Source organism: Cicer arietinum, chromosome 6 (assembly GCF_000331145.2).
Source record: "Cicer arietinum cultivar CDC Frontier isolate Library 1 chromosome 6, Cicar.CDCFrontier_v2.0, whole genome shotgun sequence".
Taxonomy (NCBI): domain Eukaryota; kingdom Viridiplantae; phylum Streptophyta; class Magnoliopsida; order Fabales; family Fabaceae; genus Cicer; species Cicer arietinum.
The window spans coordinates 18,925,130-18,942,421 of NC_021165.2; the positions used below are offsets into that span (position 1 = coordinate 18,925,130).

General features: G+C 26.0%; 2 protein-coding genes across 2 annotated transcripts in view; one reads left to right on the forward strand and one right to left on the reverse strand.

Moving 5' to 3' along the window:
* LOC101514054 (dihydroflavonol 4-reductase) overlaps positions 1-4,251 on the forward strand; it is a 6,056-nt gene extending 1,805 nt beyond the window's left edge. The window contains exons 2-6 of the mRNA XM_004505367.4: positions 2,665-2,832; positions 3,092-3,309; positions 3,402-3,561; positions 3,692-3,902; positions 4,005-4,251. Coding sequence (XP_004505424.1) covers positions 2,665-2,832; positions 3,092-3,309; positions 3,402-3,561; positions 3,692-3,902; positions 4,005-4,155 — 908 coding nt within the window. The 3' untranslated portion in view covers positions 4,156-4,251. The remainder of the gene's footprint in view (positions 1-2,664; positions 2,833-3,091; positions 3,310-3,401; positions 3,562-3,691; positions 3,903-4,004) is intronic.
* A 3,171-nt stretch (positions 4,252-7,422) lies between these two features.
* LOC101514605 (uncharacterized) lies at positions 7,423-9,753 on the reverse strand. The gene is made up of 2 exons (XM_004505369.4): positions 8,956-9,753; positions 7,423-8,566 (listed from the first exon to the last, which is right to left on the reverse strand). The coding sequence occupies exons 1-2, from the start codon at positions 9,605-9,607 to the stop codon at positions 7,935-7,937; spliced, it is 1,284 nt and encodes a 427-aa protein (XP_004505426.1). The 5' UTR covers positions 9,608-9,753; the 3' UTR covers positions 7,423-7,934.
* Between the last annotated feature and the right edge of the window lie 7,539 nt (positions 9,754-17,292).

A 17,292-nucleotide genomic window follows, 5' to 3' on the forward strand; every position in this document is an offset into this window, starting at 1 on the left:
AATCGGAATCTGTTTAAGATGAAGAAATCGAAATCGGAATCGATTTGGGAGCTTTTGAATTGGGGCTGTTTGTTGAACGATGCTTCTGGTTCAATTTAGGGTTCATTTTCTTTTAATTTAATTATAACAAATAAATTTTATTTTTAATAATAATTTTTAACAATTATAATAATGATTTTAAAAATATAAATTATATTTTTTAATTAGAAATAATATAATAATAATTTTATTCCACGTATGCGTCTGCCACGTCAGCTTTTTTTTGACACGTCATTAAAAAAATGCCAACTCATGATGATTTGGACTCAAATTCTGTTTGGGGGACTAAAACTGGGGAGAAACAAAATGGGGGGACTACTTTCAATTGTCACCTATAATAGGGGGACCAAAAGTGCAATTAAGCCTTCCTTTTTTAACCTTCTCTTTCCACTTTTTTTTTTTATTTTTTTTTTTATTTTTTTTTTAAGTTTACATTTTAACCTTCTCTTTCCACTTTTTTTTTTTATTTTTTTTTTTTATTTTTTTTTTAAGTTTACATTTCTTTTTATTTTTAACTTTTATTTTATTTTTAAACAAATGCATTTTACATTAATATAAAGAAAGTGGAATATTTATTTTAACTAATTAGTTAAAATAACTATATTTAGATATTAAAATTAATAATTAATTAACTAATTAATAAAATTTTAATTAATAGAGCTTAAATACAAATAATAATTAATTTTGATTCAATTTAAAAAATAAATTAAAGATATTCTCATACTTTTAATTAATTATTATTTCTCTCTTCCCTATTTCTCTTATATACATCAAATCTATTTTATTTGTTATCTGTTTCTTTCTTTTTACACTCTCTTACTTATATCCCTTCTTACAATTTCTCTTTACACCCTATAAAATTTTAATTTTTTCAATCATTGATTTTATAGGAGGCCTAAGCCCAAAGTAAACCTAGACTAAATCTTTCTCTTTTGTTTGCCTACTTATCTTTTCAAAACAAGGCCCAATTGCTTCTCCTTCATTGATCTGTTTCTTTATTTATTTAATTTTTATAATTGATAATATAATTTTTTTTTACATTTGTCCAATCAAATCATTCCATTATACTACTTTTTTAAGTTAGTTCTTAAAATATATTTACCAATATCTATTTGATATGTTTTCATTGATTTATTGGTGCATAGAAATTAATGTATATGTTTTTTTATTTCGTTACTTTATTGCATTTTCTCATCTTCTTGCTTCTAATTCATTTATTATTATTATTTTTATTATTATTATTATTATTATTATTATTATTATTATTATTATTATTTTTATTATTATTATTTTTATTATTATTATTATTATTATTATTATTATTATTATTATTATTATTATTATTATTATTATTATTATTATTATTATTATTATTTATCTTCTCCAAGTTTACTTTGCGGTTAAAAGTTATGTCTTAATATCACTGATAAAGATCGAATGAACTGTTGATTTTGAACCCATTTTTTGGTTCTGTAAAATAGTTTTCAAATACGAACCACTTACCAAATAGTCTCCTAACATATAATTGTGTCGCGTGAATTCTTCTCGATTTCATCTTTTTATATTACTGCATAAACGAAAAATTCAATTTTTTTAGAGACAAACTTTTCCTAATAAAATTATATAAATTAATTTGGTCATAATGTTTTTCATTATTATAACATAAGTTTTTTCTATAATTTTAAATTTGAAGATCAAAAGAAGAAATTTGAAAATTTAAATTTTCACACACCATATCGAACTAATAAATAATGCCTTTTTTTTAGTAATGAATAATAATTGTTCTCTTTCAAAATAACTATCACATTTGTAAAAAAAAAATATTATCTTAAAAAATTATCCACTGTAGTTTTCGATACAACTTTTATTTTTTTATTTTAATTGTATCCTCTAATTAATATTATATACATTAATTTTAATTTTATTATTATCTCACTTTATATTTATGATATTTGAAATACATCAATAGTTAATAAGGATAATTTGATAAAAAAAATTATTTTTTCTTCTTCATTTAATATATTTTTTTAATATGTGTGAAATGCAATAATTATGTTGGGATGAAGGAAGTAGTGTGTTTTATTTATTCAAAGACATTTTCAAAAGTCTTTTATCTCATTGTTTATAAATAAAATTAGCACAAATTTTTTTTTAAAAAAAAACACAAAGAAACCATGTTTTCGCAAAGAAATGGGCCATTGCATTTTGTCCTTGCCTTTCTTTGTTGGTACAATTTATTAAAAGATAGTAAATTCTATTAAAATTAAAGTTATTAGTTTATTAATCCTCCTTATTTAATATAATATTTATGTTTCTTTCGATTAAAATGGATGTTTCATTTTTATCAAGGAAACCAGATAAAGAATAAAAATCAACACGATCAAAAGGACATATCTATGGCAAGTACTATAATTTGCCAAAGGCATTCCAATAAGATTAATATCATAACAGGAACACAACTAATCATTCACGTAACAGTTAACAATTTTTGTAGTACGAGTCTAATGAACTAACTATAAATCAATTTCTTCTTTATTAAAACAGTGAGATTGATACATGCTTGATTTTGTATTATTTTTACTAATAGTAACACGAGATTCAATTTCTTTTGTTTAAATGTAACAGCTAAGTCATTACACCTTCTGTCATTGTGGAAGGGTGGTGACCAATTGAAAATTTTCCAAGCGGATTTGCAACAAGAAGAAAGTTTTGATGAGGCCGTAAAAGGATGTGATGGTGTGTTCCATGTTGCAGCTCCAATGCAATTCAATGTTAGTGACAAAGAAAACACTGGTAATGCCATGGATTCATGATTTCAAACAACCTAACATACACAATGATTTTTTAATTTAGTCTGGTAACATATGAAGCACCGACACAGACACATATATCAGCCACTACATTAACTCAGATATATCTGATATTAGTAATTTAATAAATTAGTAATAATTTAATAAATGAAAGTAATTCAATGTAATTGGCATGTGTCTGTGTCTTCAATCTAAGGTGATGATAAGTGACACATACTAACACTCTGTATTGAACTCTGCAGAGGCCTTTGTTCAAGCAAATATAATTGACCCTTCAATCAAAGGAACAATAAATCTTCTCAAATCCTGTTTGAAATCCAATTCTGTGAAAAGGGTTGTTTTCACATCTTCCATTAGTACTATTACTGCTAAAGACAGTAATGGAAAGTGGAAACCTATTGTTGATGAATCTTGCCAAATACAAACTGATATTGTGTGGAATACACAAGCAAGTGGATGGGTGAGTAATGCTTTTCTTAGCTCACTACTACAAGCACTGTTCACATAATTCAAAACTGGTTCCTTGAGTTTTGCTTTCTTTTGTGGTGGCAGGTTTATGCACTTTCAAAGCTTCTCACAGAAGAAGCAGCATTTAAATTTGCAAAAGAGAATGGTATTGATCTTGTTTCAGTCATAACAAGCACTGTTGCAGGTCCATTCTTCATTGCTAAAGTACCTTCAAGTGTTAAAGTTCTACTATCACCACTAACAGGTGATTTTTATCATCGATCTGCATGTCAAATTCCCTTAAAATCTTCAAAGTGAATCATAAAGTATAACATGCATGCTTAAATTTTTTACATGTTTTATTATAGTGACCAACTTGTTTTTTAAATATGTAGGTGAAACTGAATACTACAAGATAATATCTGCTGTAAATGCAAGAATGGGGTCAATTGCATTGGTTCACATTGAAGATATATGCAATGCACACATATTCTTAATGGAACATGCTAAAGCAGAAGGTAGGTACATATGTAGCACCCAGAGCTGTACACTGTCTAACTTGGCATCTCTTGTTTCCAAAGAGTATTCTTGTCCCACTATTCAGAGGTAAATGATATTCTTTCCTTCTTTCTATATGTAATACTAAATTCCACAACTTTTGTTTTTCCAATTTCATATTTATGATGTTATTCCTACATATATCTGCAGGAAGTGTCAGAAAATTTTTGACAAGGTTCCTTCTGAAATTTCCTCAAAGAAGCTAAAAGAATTGGGTTTTAGTTACAGGCATAGCCTTGAAGAAATAGTACATCAAACAATTATGTGTTGCCTAGATTATGGTTATTTACCTTCTGTTTAGCTAGTAGTCTTCCAATACCACTATGTACATTATTCAAAGTATTTGAGCTTTTGTAATTTTCATACAAATAAATAAATGAAGTCAACTTTCAAACCACTAGCTTATATTAAATTTTGTATACATTCACTTTCTCTTACTTTGGTTACAATAAAAGTATTTTTTTTAATCATCTAGTTTACAGTGGCACGAGCGTGGTTCGAAAGATAAGTAAAGTCTAATAAAAAATTGTTTAAATTATGATTTGAATTCGAATTCTTCCGAATGGTTCATTCTTAAGTGAATTTTATTAACCAATTGAACTCAATTACTTAGTTGGTTACAAGAATAAAATTTCATAGTCATTATTAATTATCAATAGAAATAAAACCCTTATGCTAAAAATTTCAAGCATGATATATGGTAGTTACACACTTACACGGAGGTATTGATGAGCTCAAAAACATTTGTAGTACATTTCATCATCTCTTACCATGGTTACAATAACACTTCATAGTCATCATTAATTTATGAATAGAAATATATAGCCCTTATGCCAAAAACTTCATGCGTGATATATGACAATTCCACCAAGGTATTAATGAATTCAAAAGCACCAAGAAGTTATAGTTGTGTCGGGTCTAATGTGAATGATCAAACTTAAATGATGGTCGGTCCCTATGTTGAGTTTGTGTTGGTTAATTGAAGGCCTGCCAAGGTGCTAAAAGAGGCAAACCTGCTGAATTAATGTGACCTAATTGTACTTTCATGAGTAGGTTTTCTGAGTCTTAGATTGGGGACCAAATTCTCCAACAAGACACCAAACCTATACAAAAAAAAATATCTAAGCTAATTTTGATATAAAGTAATAGCTCACCAACTAATTCCTCCATGATTTTGGTAATGCACTTATCTTATGAACAGCTGTGTATCATTTTCACCATTATTAGTTACCTGATTTTGTTATTTTAATTCATCAGTTCATTTAGAGACACTTTCTTCAAGCTTTTTCCTTTTTCTATTTTAGAGACAACCCTAAAATTAGCCATTGAAAATTACACACATGATTTCATTATTTGATTACGAAATTAGTCTCATCTAAAATATTACTATATACTAATTCATACCAAGTTTGTCTAAAAAATGTATGATTTATCACCAAATCCTGTACTTAAACACCAATTTGGAGACATTATAAATATTTTAGAGATTAATTTGGTGGTTAAAGTTTTTGGTAAAACTAATGTGGTTAGGTGTGTCATTTATAACACCAACTTTAAAAAAATCAAACCAACTTTGTTTCGCTAATATGACCAAGATCTAAACAAAAAGACATGTTACTCACAGTTTTCGATTTCCGCCGTTTAAATAAAATTAGACAGTTTAGATTTACATAATAACAAAATCACTTTAAAAAATTCAACCATTAATTTAAAATCCAACAAAAACTTCACACCAAATCCAAATCGCTGTCCAAAGTGTAACTTAGAGGATGTAATTCAGTAGTATTGTGGTTTGAATTGCATTTTGGATCATAGTGTAGACTTGTCAGTAGGTCAAATTGTTGAGCAGATAGCTGACAAGTAAGCAGTCTTTGCTATGTATATAAGATCCTAAAGATAGAGCTACAAAACTTTCGTTAAAAACTAACTATAGTCTTTGATGTGTTTATCTTTCACTATTTTTTTCATTGTTTTCATTAAATAGCTATCAACAACTAGTGAAGTCTGCATCAAACATTAAAAAAAAGAAGCCTAACAGAACTCAGAAAATTTACCATAAAAAGTTTCTAATGTATATGTAGATTTGCAGTCTAATTGCATATTAACAGCATCAACCTCTTCATATTTGTTAAGCTACTAATTGAATATAAAATTTGAAAATATCCAATGAAGTTTCATTGAATGACTTCCATTCCCAAACCAAGGAAGTGTAATGACGGTTAGTACACATTTATTAGGTGCATGTGCCGTGAGAAATTAAAAGCTGTTCAGATGTTACAGCAATGAATTGACATTACCAACCCTCTTCACCTCAGCTAAGTACACACTTGGGAGTTATGGACTTCAAAGTGACCAATTAATTTACCATGTTCACATCATACTCATTTATGCATCACCGCGTAGTAAAGATGTCTCCAAGTTCGTTTAAAACCAATTTTGTAAATGTGAATCTAAGTTATATGGTCTCAAATCAATAATTGAAATTTATTTTTGCATAAAACTATATGGCATTATTACTGCAGTCAATCCAAGTCCGACTGCATATGTGTATATATTATCGGACTTGAATTCTCTGCGGTGGAGATGATGCAGTTGAGTGATTGCAGACAAGGCAATCTATTGGCAGGTCCAGAGTCGTGACCTTATCTTAAATGACTAATGTTCATATCAGGATTATTCAATAAAATCCTAGTAAGGATAACTAAAACTAAACATTTACAGCACTTAGGGAAGAAATGACAAGGCATATATATGCCTCAACTAAGAACATCTTACATCTAAATTTCAATCCTTTTTAATATCTGTTTTCGAGTATGGAACCAGCTTTGTCCAAACTTGAACTATAATCATCGAACAAGGGCCACATGCCATCAATTTGAGTTGCTGCATTGAATACAAAATGTGACATCTTGCCATATATGCACTAGGTAGGACCTGTCACATTTTGAGGTCCAGTAACATATACTATTATAAGGTATCCTCATTTACAATTTGATATATGTGATTTAAATTTTATATCAGATATATTAGTTTTTTAAATACATTTTTATTTTCTATTTTATTCCATAGGGAGAATTATATTGTTGACCAAGAAGTAACTGATTATATTGTACATTTAGAATCCACTAATTATCAATGTTGGACCACTAGTATATTAAGTCAATTAACACTTCATTCATTTAATGAGCACTTATGGATTCTAATATTCGACTGTATTAAACTAAACCAAATAATTTTCGCACTTTGTCCTAGCTAGCCTCCTAGGCTGAATAACTAATATTAAATGAACATACAACTAAGATTCTTCCATCTTTCAATTTGACAAAGAAGAATTTGATTTAGTCACCTTAGTTGGTTATTACCCATTTCAATGACTAGTTTATACACCCTTCAATTAATTAACACTGACGTAAAGTTAGACTCTGCCAGCAAGCAACTACATTGTGCTTTCCAATGGAAAATGAAGTAAGGATAATTATTAATTCTGATCATTAGTTTGATGTCATCATTTTACAACTCTTCCATATTTATTTCTAGTTGTTGCAATTCATATTTCCTCATGAAAATGTACAAAATAAAAATATTCACTGTCATTAAGAAAAATACAAGTGTATGAATAAGAGGTTCATACAATTAACATGAACAAGCTCAAATGACTTAAAAAAAAAAAATCAAAATTCTTCAAAAGATGTAGGGCAAAGAACCTCCGTAGAAAGGCCAAAATAGGTGGTTGGTGGTGGATCATAAAACTACACAATATGTAAGACATTTTGAGTAATGTCCCGGACTATGGACTACTTTCAGAATTGTCGACCGTCCCTACAAACCAACACGAACCTTTTCAATATATTTGGTCCTCACTCACACGAGAGTTCGGAGAAACTTCTTAAAATGTCATCCATCCCGTACGTGCAGCTACCAAAAGGCGAAAAGTTATGGGATGAATGATCTTCTGGGAAGTTTCTCAAAGTCGTGTAACTGAGGACAAAACCTTCTAAAAAAGACTTGTGTTGATTTGTGGACAGAGTCAGCAAGTCCGAGTCTGGGATGTTACATTTTGACTTTGATCCTTTTTTGGGTTCATGGTTTGCAAATGACCACAAAACAAGGAAGAAGAGCTCTAGGATTAAGCAGATAAAGCTCCTCAATATTTGAATAAAGACCTACTTTTCCAGCCAATGAATCAAACCCAGTTTGTGATGCCATTTCTTGAATGTTCTCTAGAGGCCTATGAACCCTACCAGCAATTACTCTGCAAACTATCAGTGCCTTTCTAAGTGATGGTTCATCATCAAGAATCTCTATACATTCAAAAGCTCTTCCACTTGTGGATGTTGTGAAAACTCCTATGCCACCTTTCAACTCATTCTTAGCAGAAAAACCATTCCTTATAATTCTACAAACACAACATTTTTCTGATAGGCAAAGACTTGAAGAACCATTGAGACCAAGAGAACAGGAAACAGTTGTTCCATAGAACCTTAATAGCTCATTTCCATCAGCAAGACACCTAGGATGTTTCTTTTGGAGTTTGCTTGCTTTGATTTTTACCATCTCTCTATACTCTTCAAATCTAGCTAATGTCTTTTGCATGTTGTGGACCTTCAAAACTCTCTCAATTCTACCACAGTGATTTTCTGACTTTAACCAACTTGTTCTGCATATTATCTCCACTATTTTCCTTGATGAATCTCCTTCCACAAGTTCAGTCACTGCCAAGGCAAAAAAAACCTCTCAAAATTCAAAGCTTATGAATTATGAAACTTATATGTCAAAACTATACTAAAATGGTAATAAACTTGCGGTCACTAACTAAACACTTCAATCCTAGATACTAGACACTTTAACTTATCCTAGATATTTTGAAGATAAAAGTTGTTGGAGAATACTAACAAATTCTAAATTAAAAAAGGTAATGAAATAAAGCAAAATCAGGTTGGCTGTACCAAATTCAAAAAGTATGTTGATTTATAAGATTTGTCACCTCACTATAAAAATCTATGAATATCTAATAAAGACTGTGACCAAAAAGTTTGTGGTCAGAAAAATGTTAGGATAATCAAAATCCAAGAAAAGTAAAATAATAAAAAATTAATATTACCAGCATGCTTGGAGAGATGGTGAGCTTCAGCAGCTTCCCATTTGTTAAACTGTTCACCACATTTGTGACAAGTGATAGTTGAAGAACCATTAGTATCTGTTTCAAGGGACATTCTATTACTAGAATGAATTCCACCACCATGAAAATTACCAGAACCTTCTTTTTCTGATGATAAAAGGAAAGGAGATTTCCTTGGAGGAGTGGAAGAAGTCCTAAAAGAAGGGTTAAAGTAATGCATTGTAGGGTGTCCTCCAGGACCAGGAGTTCCAGGTCTTAAAGTACCAACATAAGTTGAAGAACCACTACTACCACTACCACTAGCATTGTTATTACCAACCCCTTCTTGAAATCCACCATAACCAGTTATTTTAAGCTCACACCTTGAGTTGCTCAAAATAACTTCATGTGTTATAGGGTTGAGAAACTCACTACTACCTATAGATCTTGGACTGCAACTTGGTGGCTTTTCAAGATGTCTTTTGCTTCCATGGATAACATCTTTTAGATTTGCTATTGACCTTGAACAACCTGATCTTCCTCCTCTTTTTGTTAATATTGTGCTTAAATTTTTCCTTGTTTTTGGGTCATGAACATCTGAAGGTTCTGATTTGCAATGTAGTGACTTCTTCAGAGAAAACCACACTGTTGGCATATTCTATTACCCTTAATAATGCTTTTTTTCTTTCTTTTTCTCTTTCTTTTTTCGGTCTTCTTCTCCTTTCTAGCTTTACACATCAACTACATTCTTAAAAGGCTCCATTTTCTTTTTCCTTTGCAATCTTCACTTTCACTTTCCTAAGTGAAAGCTGAGAAAATGAAAATACAAAAAGATAACAACTTTAGTTGTTATCTGCTTTAAGCAAATAACCCTTTTTGTTACATGAAATTTCCTTCAACTTTCTATGAAACAAAATCAACCATGCATCAAAGGGTTATCAGAAGAGTAACTAACTGAAATTGGTATCAACAAAGAAACTAAAGAGTATTTGCTCTAAAGGTCATATTATTGCTTAAGCACAGAGAATGAGTTTTGCAATATCTTTAGGATGGAGTCCGTGACCACATCAGAAGAACAAGCAAATGAGACAAAAGGGACTCAAATTCATAGAAAAAGAATTAAAACAAAAAACAAAAAAAGGATAAGCTAATGTTTAAAAAGCAGGGGTGTTTGAAACAAAAACTCGAGAATCTTTGGTTTTTATATCTGGATCAAGGAACATGACAACTAATTTGGACAAAACATCTACTGTGGCACTGTTATAAATGTTACCGGTTAATTAACAGAGGCTAAATAGGAAGTCATCTATTAAATAAATTCTAACTAACGTTTAGCTCTATGTTTTTTTTTTCTTTGATCTTTTATTTTCATTTTAAATAATTATTTGATTTTTTGTATTTATTATTTATTTTTTTTATAAAAATTCATTAAAAAAATTTCAAATAAAACCCATAAGATTAATTATCATTTTCAATATAATGCAAATTTCATCAAATGCATAATTGAAATATTCAAATAAATTCATATTTTCATCTCCAACAATATCAAATTTATAAATAAAGAACAAAAATATAAGTTTATTTAAAGATTTAAATTATGAACTTGATAAAATTTGCATTATATTGAAGATGATAATTAATTTTATTGGTTTTATTTAAAAAATTTGATGAATTTTTTTATTTTTTGTAAAAAGTTAATAACATTTTTGACATTTTAAAACATAAAAGATCAAATTGTCACTTAAAATAAAATAAATGACCAAATCGAAATAAATAATAAAAAAATAAAAGACTAAAACTTTAATTGAAATTAAGTTAAGAAAACGCGGGTGCTATTTAGCCATTAATATATTTGATTCATTTAAAATCAAAATTTTATTTTAGAAAATAAAATAAATGGTTGCTATTTTATACATATATATCATTAATGATAAATAGTTATAATATCAATATTGATCTACTCATTTCAACTATTTCTCAATTTAAAAAAATGAAAATCTTTAATTAATTATTATTTACCGAAGTTGTATTATTTCTTTATCTGTAAAGATTTTATATTGTAAGTACTCAGTCTCAATATTGGTTTATTATTAATTATAGTAGTAGCATGTTGTAAGAAATTAACTAATTATATTTATTTTTGGTTTAAATTACAGTTTTTGTTTTCTATTTTAGTTGAATTACGAAAATAGTTCTCTTATTTGTTTTCAGTTTTGGTCTTTAATCAGAATTTTAATCCAAAACTTAATGAAATGTCATTTTTTATAATGATATGTCAAAAAAAAAAATAATTTGGAAGATTTTATGTTGATTAATTATGTTTTATTATTATTCTTAATTTATAAAACATATTTTTATTTTTAAAAATACATCTCCTATTTTATTATATTATTTAATTACAAAAATAAATAAATCATATTCTAATCTTTAATTTTATTCAATTTCATCTCCTTCTTCTCCTTCTTATGATTAGAGATTAAAAGTATGAATGAAATTGAATGGAATGAAATTAGGAATTAGAATAGAAATGTGTCTTTTTATTTTATTTTATTGTAATTAAATAATATAATAAAGTAGAAAATATGTTTTATAAATTAGAAATAATAATAAAATATAATTAATTCACATGGAATCTTCGACATCATTTTATTTAGATACATCATTAAAAAATAACATTTTTTTATCTAAGGTTCTGTTTGAAGGACTAAAACTATAGACAAATAAAATGAAATAATTATTTTTGTGATTCAGCTAAAATAAATGATTAAAATTATAATTAAACTTTTATTTTATTTTTCTTATAGTAAAAGTATTGATTGTAGTAGGAGTAATTATGTAGAAGCTTTTATTAGTAAAGAGGAGGTTGAGATGCTAATAAATAATCACCGTAATTAATTTTGTAGTTTCGACATTTTTTATTAATAATATATTTTAAGTTTTTTTTTTTGTATTTTTTGCATTTATATTCTCTTTTATTTAAAATTCTATATTATATTCTACATAATTTATATATTAAAATTTTTAACAGTTTTTGTATCTTCATGAAGTCGCATCCCCACCCTACGATTACATGAAGAATAATTATTTTTTCTACGGTAGGAGGTCGCATTCTGTTAATTTAATAAATAAAAAATAATAAAAATATTTTAAAAAGAAAAATTATATTAATAAAATATATATATATACATTTAATAGGAAAAAAAATATGTTGATGTGTTATATTATTTTAACAATTTCCTCTTATTTTGCAGATAAATTAGAAATTAATTATATTTTGTTAACAATTCCTTTCTATTTTTTCTCTGGATCTAATAAATAAAAAATAAAAAATAACAAATATATTAATAAAATTAAACAAGATATATTAAATTGAAAGAAAAAAATACATCAAATTGAAGAAAAAATATATTAATTTTGAACTAATGATGTCCACCTAAATGTCATCTAATTTCACATATAAATTTTGGTCGAACTCGTCTATCTCATTAAACGAGCTGATGTTATTCTGGTTGATTCTCGTTTTGGTCATTATCCTTATCTTAATTTGTACATGGATTAGAACCACTATCACCTCCTCAAAATCAACCAGAATAATCTCAACTTATTCAAAAAGTTCAGCTTAGATGTGAAATTAGATGATATTTAGGTGGATATCATTAATTTAAATTTGATATATTTTTTCCCCTTCAATTTAATGTATTTTGTGATTTTATTAATATAGTTTCCTTTTTTAATTATTTATTTATTTATTTATTTATTAGAGTCAGAGGAAAAATATGAAGGGGTTGCCAATAAAATAGAATTAATTAAATTACTCATTTATCTACAAAACGAGGGAGTTGTTAAAATAACATAGCATGTAATTTGTTTTATTTTATTAATATAATTTTTTAAAAAACAATATGTTTTTTATTTTTATTTATTAAATTAACAATTACTCTTTAGTTAAAATAAAAAATTAAAAGGTTATACTCGCGGGATGCAATTTCCTATAGAAAAAATAAAATTATCCTTATATTGGTTGCATGATGCGGATACGACCTTCTAAAGGTATAAAAAAATTAAAATATTTCAATATATAAATTTTAATATAAGATATAATAAAAAAATTAAATAAAAAGAGGACATAATGATAAAAATCTATATTTTAATGTTTGACTCATAAGTGTAAATGCTTAACACCAATATATTAATTGTATTTAATTATTTAAAAAAAAAATATTTGTGTCGAGTTATGGTGTATATCCATAATATTATTTGTGTTTCATGGATGTAACTAATAGTGTTTTACCTTAAAACAATTGAGAAAGAGGGAATATAATAGAAAAAAAATTATGGATTTGGACTCGGTCAACACATCTGAACTATTAGATTAAGATCAATAGTTCAAACTTTAAGACAAATTTTAATTTTAGTTTAATATAAAAATAAGAAAAAAAATAAAAATTATGTAATTCAAATTTTACGTTGTAAAAAGTTATATTTTGTATTAAAAAATTATTCTTTGTTTTCCTTAACAAATGTCTTAATTCTAAGAGTACTTCTTAACATGGCGCATATAATATAATATAAGTGAATACTTTTTTAAATATATTGTTTATTATGTGTTGATAGATTAACATATGAAAATATTGAGATATCCAATGACTTCATATTTTACCATGTATAATATGAGATAATGATTACGAGTGCGGATATATTTCATAGGTTTTGCAAAGTCTGATTTATTTTCTTTTAAATATTGAGTCAAAATTTAATTTATTATTTGTTATAAATTTATTTTTAAAATTCGGTATTTTTAAAAATTTATTTAACTATTTTTTTAAAAACATACACCACGATGAATTAACAAGTTAATATGTAATTTGCATTATAATTAATGTAATATTTTAAATAATTTAATATTATATCATATATTATTTAATTTTATTTTATAATAATTTAATATCTCAAAAATTCATGCTAGTTAGTATGTTTAATTATATAAAATATCAAAAAAATTATAATTTAACACAAAATTCTTGTCGATGTGTCCGACGTATTACCACCTTAATCAACTTATAGCTAATAGATTAATAGTTTAAATTTTTTAGGATAATTAAATTTAAGTTTACAACTTGATTTCTTTTGCCAATTCAGATTTAAATTGTAAACATCTGTAAAGATAAATAATCTAAATAGAAAAAAAAAACTCGTAAATGTTTATAAAGATAAATAAGAAAGAAAAAAAAGACATATATATTACAATTAAATAAGATAATAGATTTTAGATGTAATTCTGCTTTAATAATTTTGAAATGAAATTGTTTGATAAATAATCATTCTTAATATTTGTAATTTAATCTACTTTTACTATAAATTATTTTGGAGTAGTATGCAATAAACTAATAGAAAATGATTAGGATCTATTCAGCAAGAAGTTCCACTTTTTTGTTCTCCTTTTCGATTAGAGATATCTATGGGTCTCTTACTTTCTTTTGGCAAAATCTATGGGGCTTTTACCTCTCACCCTTAATTTGGGGATTAGTGGGAGCTCATTATTAGCTTTGACCACTGTCAAGTTATAAAAATCCAATGCTTAAAAAAAAAAGGTTGTAAAAGTTGTACCGAAAAAATAATGTTGTAAAAATCGAAAAGGTGGTGAAACAGATGCAAGATTTGAATGTGGGAAATTGGACTACATAATCAATGAGCAACTTGTGATGTGTTCTCTTTCATTTCTTATGGTCTTCATTGCTTGTCGTTATGCTGCCCTTAATTCCACCATTCAGCCGTATACGAGTACTCTCTAAGTTCTAAAATAGATTTAATTTTATATATATCTTTTTTTAAATGAAAAAAAACTAATTAATATATATTAAAATACTTTATTTGTTTATATTCCGATTATATAAAAAATGATTTTTTTTTTCTGCATTAAGAAATTGTATTTTGCAGAAAAAAAATCATTCTCACAAGACGGAGATACGACCTCCTGAATATTAAAAAAAGAAAACATTTTAATATATAAATTTTAATATAAAATATATTAATTAATTTTAGAAAAGAAAAGGGAGTATACATGCAAAAATTCCTCTAAAATATTCGTTATATTTGAGATTTTTTTTTTGTTAATTGCTATATTTAGAAAAAATATTTTTTTAGCTAATTGTAGTTTTTTATTTCCAATATGATTTTAATTAATTTATTTTAATCGTACTATTTAATTAATGTTGTATATTATTTTAAAAATATTATTTTTCATTTTGTATTTATGATAATAAAAATAAATTTGTAATTAATATTGATAATTTGATTAAATCATCATTCTATTTCATTTATTTATTTTAATATATGTAATTATGACGATTATTTTAAGATTGAAGAAGTAATATATAAGAAAGCAAAATACTAATAAGTGCTTTAAGGTAGTACTTCTAATTTTTGAAATTGAGTGGGGAATCAAGTGTAAAAATAATGTTTTGAGATTTTTGTATTTAAATTTTTATTAAGTCAGTGTAAAATAAAATACTATTTTAATTATAAAATAGGCAATGATTTGATTATTTCACACATATTATAAAATGTATAAATGAAATAGAGATAATATTACTTTTATCAAAATATCATTGTTAAATATTAGTGTATCAATATTATAAATACAAAATAAAAGATATTATATTGAAAATAATAAAAATAATATTGATTAAATAATCCAATTAAAAAGAAGTGTATTTAAAAATTAAAACAATCAATTATTTTAGATATTTGTTTTAAATAAATTAATTATTTTAAGACGAGAGAAAGTAGTAACAAAATATTGCAATCTTTTTTAAAAAGAAGTACATGTTGCAAATTAGTTGGTCATTGGACTTCATAATCAACGAGCAATTTATTTATTTTATATAGAAAAAAAATAAATCAATGTGCTCTGAGTGAAATTTCAATACTAAGTGTTCTAAAGTAGTACTTGTACTTCTAATTTTATTGTTTTAATTGTATTATTTGTTATTTTTTTCTGTCTCAAAGATTATTTATTATTTTATAATATCAATTACTTTTTTACTAATATATTATTATTTGTTATAACTTATCTTATCAAACTTAATAATTTAATTAATAAAAATATTTAAATAAATAAAATACATTTTATCTTTAAAATCAAATAAAACTAATCATTTTTCTTAAAAAACACTCATAAATCATGAGTAGGAGGGATCGTACAAATTAAAACATATTATTGAAATATTTAAAATACACTTGTACCACACTATTTTATCCAATTTATTATTCAATTAATTGATTATATGCAAGCACATGCTAGCCTCCCAATTTTCCTCTTGACCATTTGGATCAATTCAAAATTATAAGCGGTCACCTGTTTGAATGAGATTAAAAAATAAAAAAAAATACCACATGATCAAAACCTGAATTGAAAATACTATTTGACGCCACATCTATTAGAGGATTAATGTTTGCAACAACGCCTGAAAATCTTGTCCTATATATGCTGAGTTGAATATCCATATCCTTCGAGTTCAAGAGTACTGTTAAGTAACATGGGCTACTTAAATGCCAATATGTGATGTCAGTTTTGACATTCATACTTCAATTCCTCATCTAGTCTAAATTCTCTATTTTCCTTTTCCAATTAAAATACATTTGCTCTTGAAAACAAAGTAGTTATGCTGAGAAATTCTTGAGTAAACACTCTCCTAATAATTAATGTTCAGATCAACCAATTAAATAATCATAAGCAGTAAAATAATAATAAAAATTTAATTTATAAAATAACAAAACAAAAAAATAAAGTGGTATGTGGTTCGGTATTAATAGTAAAAAATTTGAATGTATTAGGCCGTCTATTTTATCCATCAAAGAAATCGGAGAAATGTACCATACACCCCCTCACTTTAACTTTCCACCCTCTATTTTTTATAGAAATACAATTTTACCCTTTTAAATAAAAAATTTAAAATATTCGAAAGTTTTGAAAAAATTTGAAATGATAATTTTCAGAATTTTCGAAGCTTTCAAAATATTTAAAACTTCCGAAATAAAAACTGTAAAACTTTTATCTTTTTCGGAAGTTTCAAATTTTCGAAATAATGATTACACTTCGAAAATTTGGAAAGTTTCGAATATTTCGAAATAATGACTTCTAAATTTTTTTGAAATTTTCCTATTTCGAAAATCTGAAATTTTCTCTATTTCAGAAGTTTCGAAATTTTCAAATTAATCAAAAGTTTCAAATTTTTTGATCAATTCTGAAAAAATACATTTCGAAAGTTTTAGATTTATCAAAAGTTTCGAAAATATCAAAATATTCTGAAAAATTACGTTTCGAAACTTTCGTGTTTA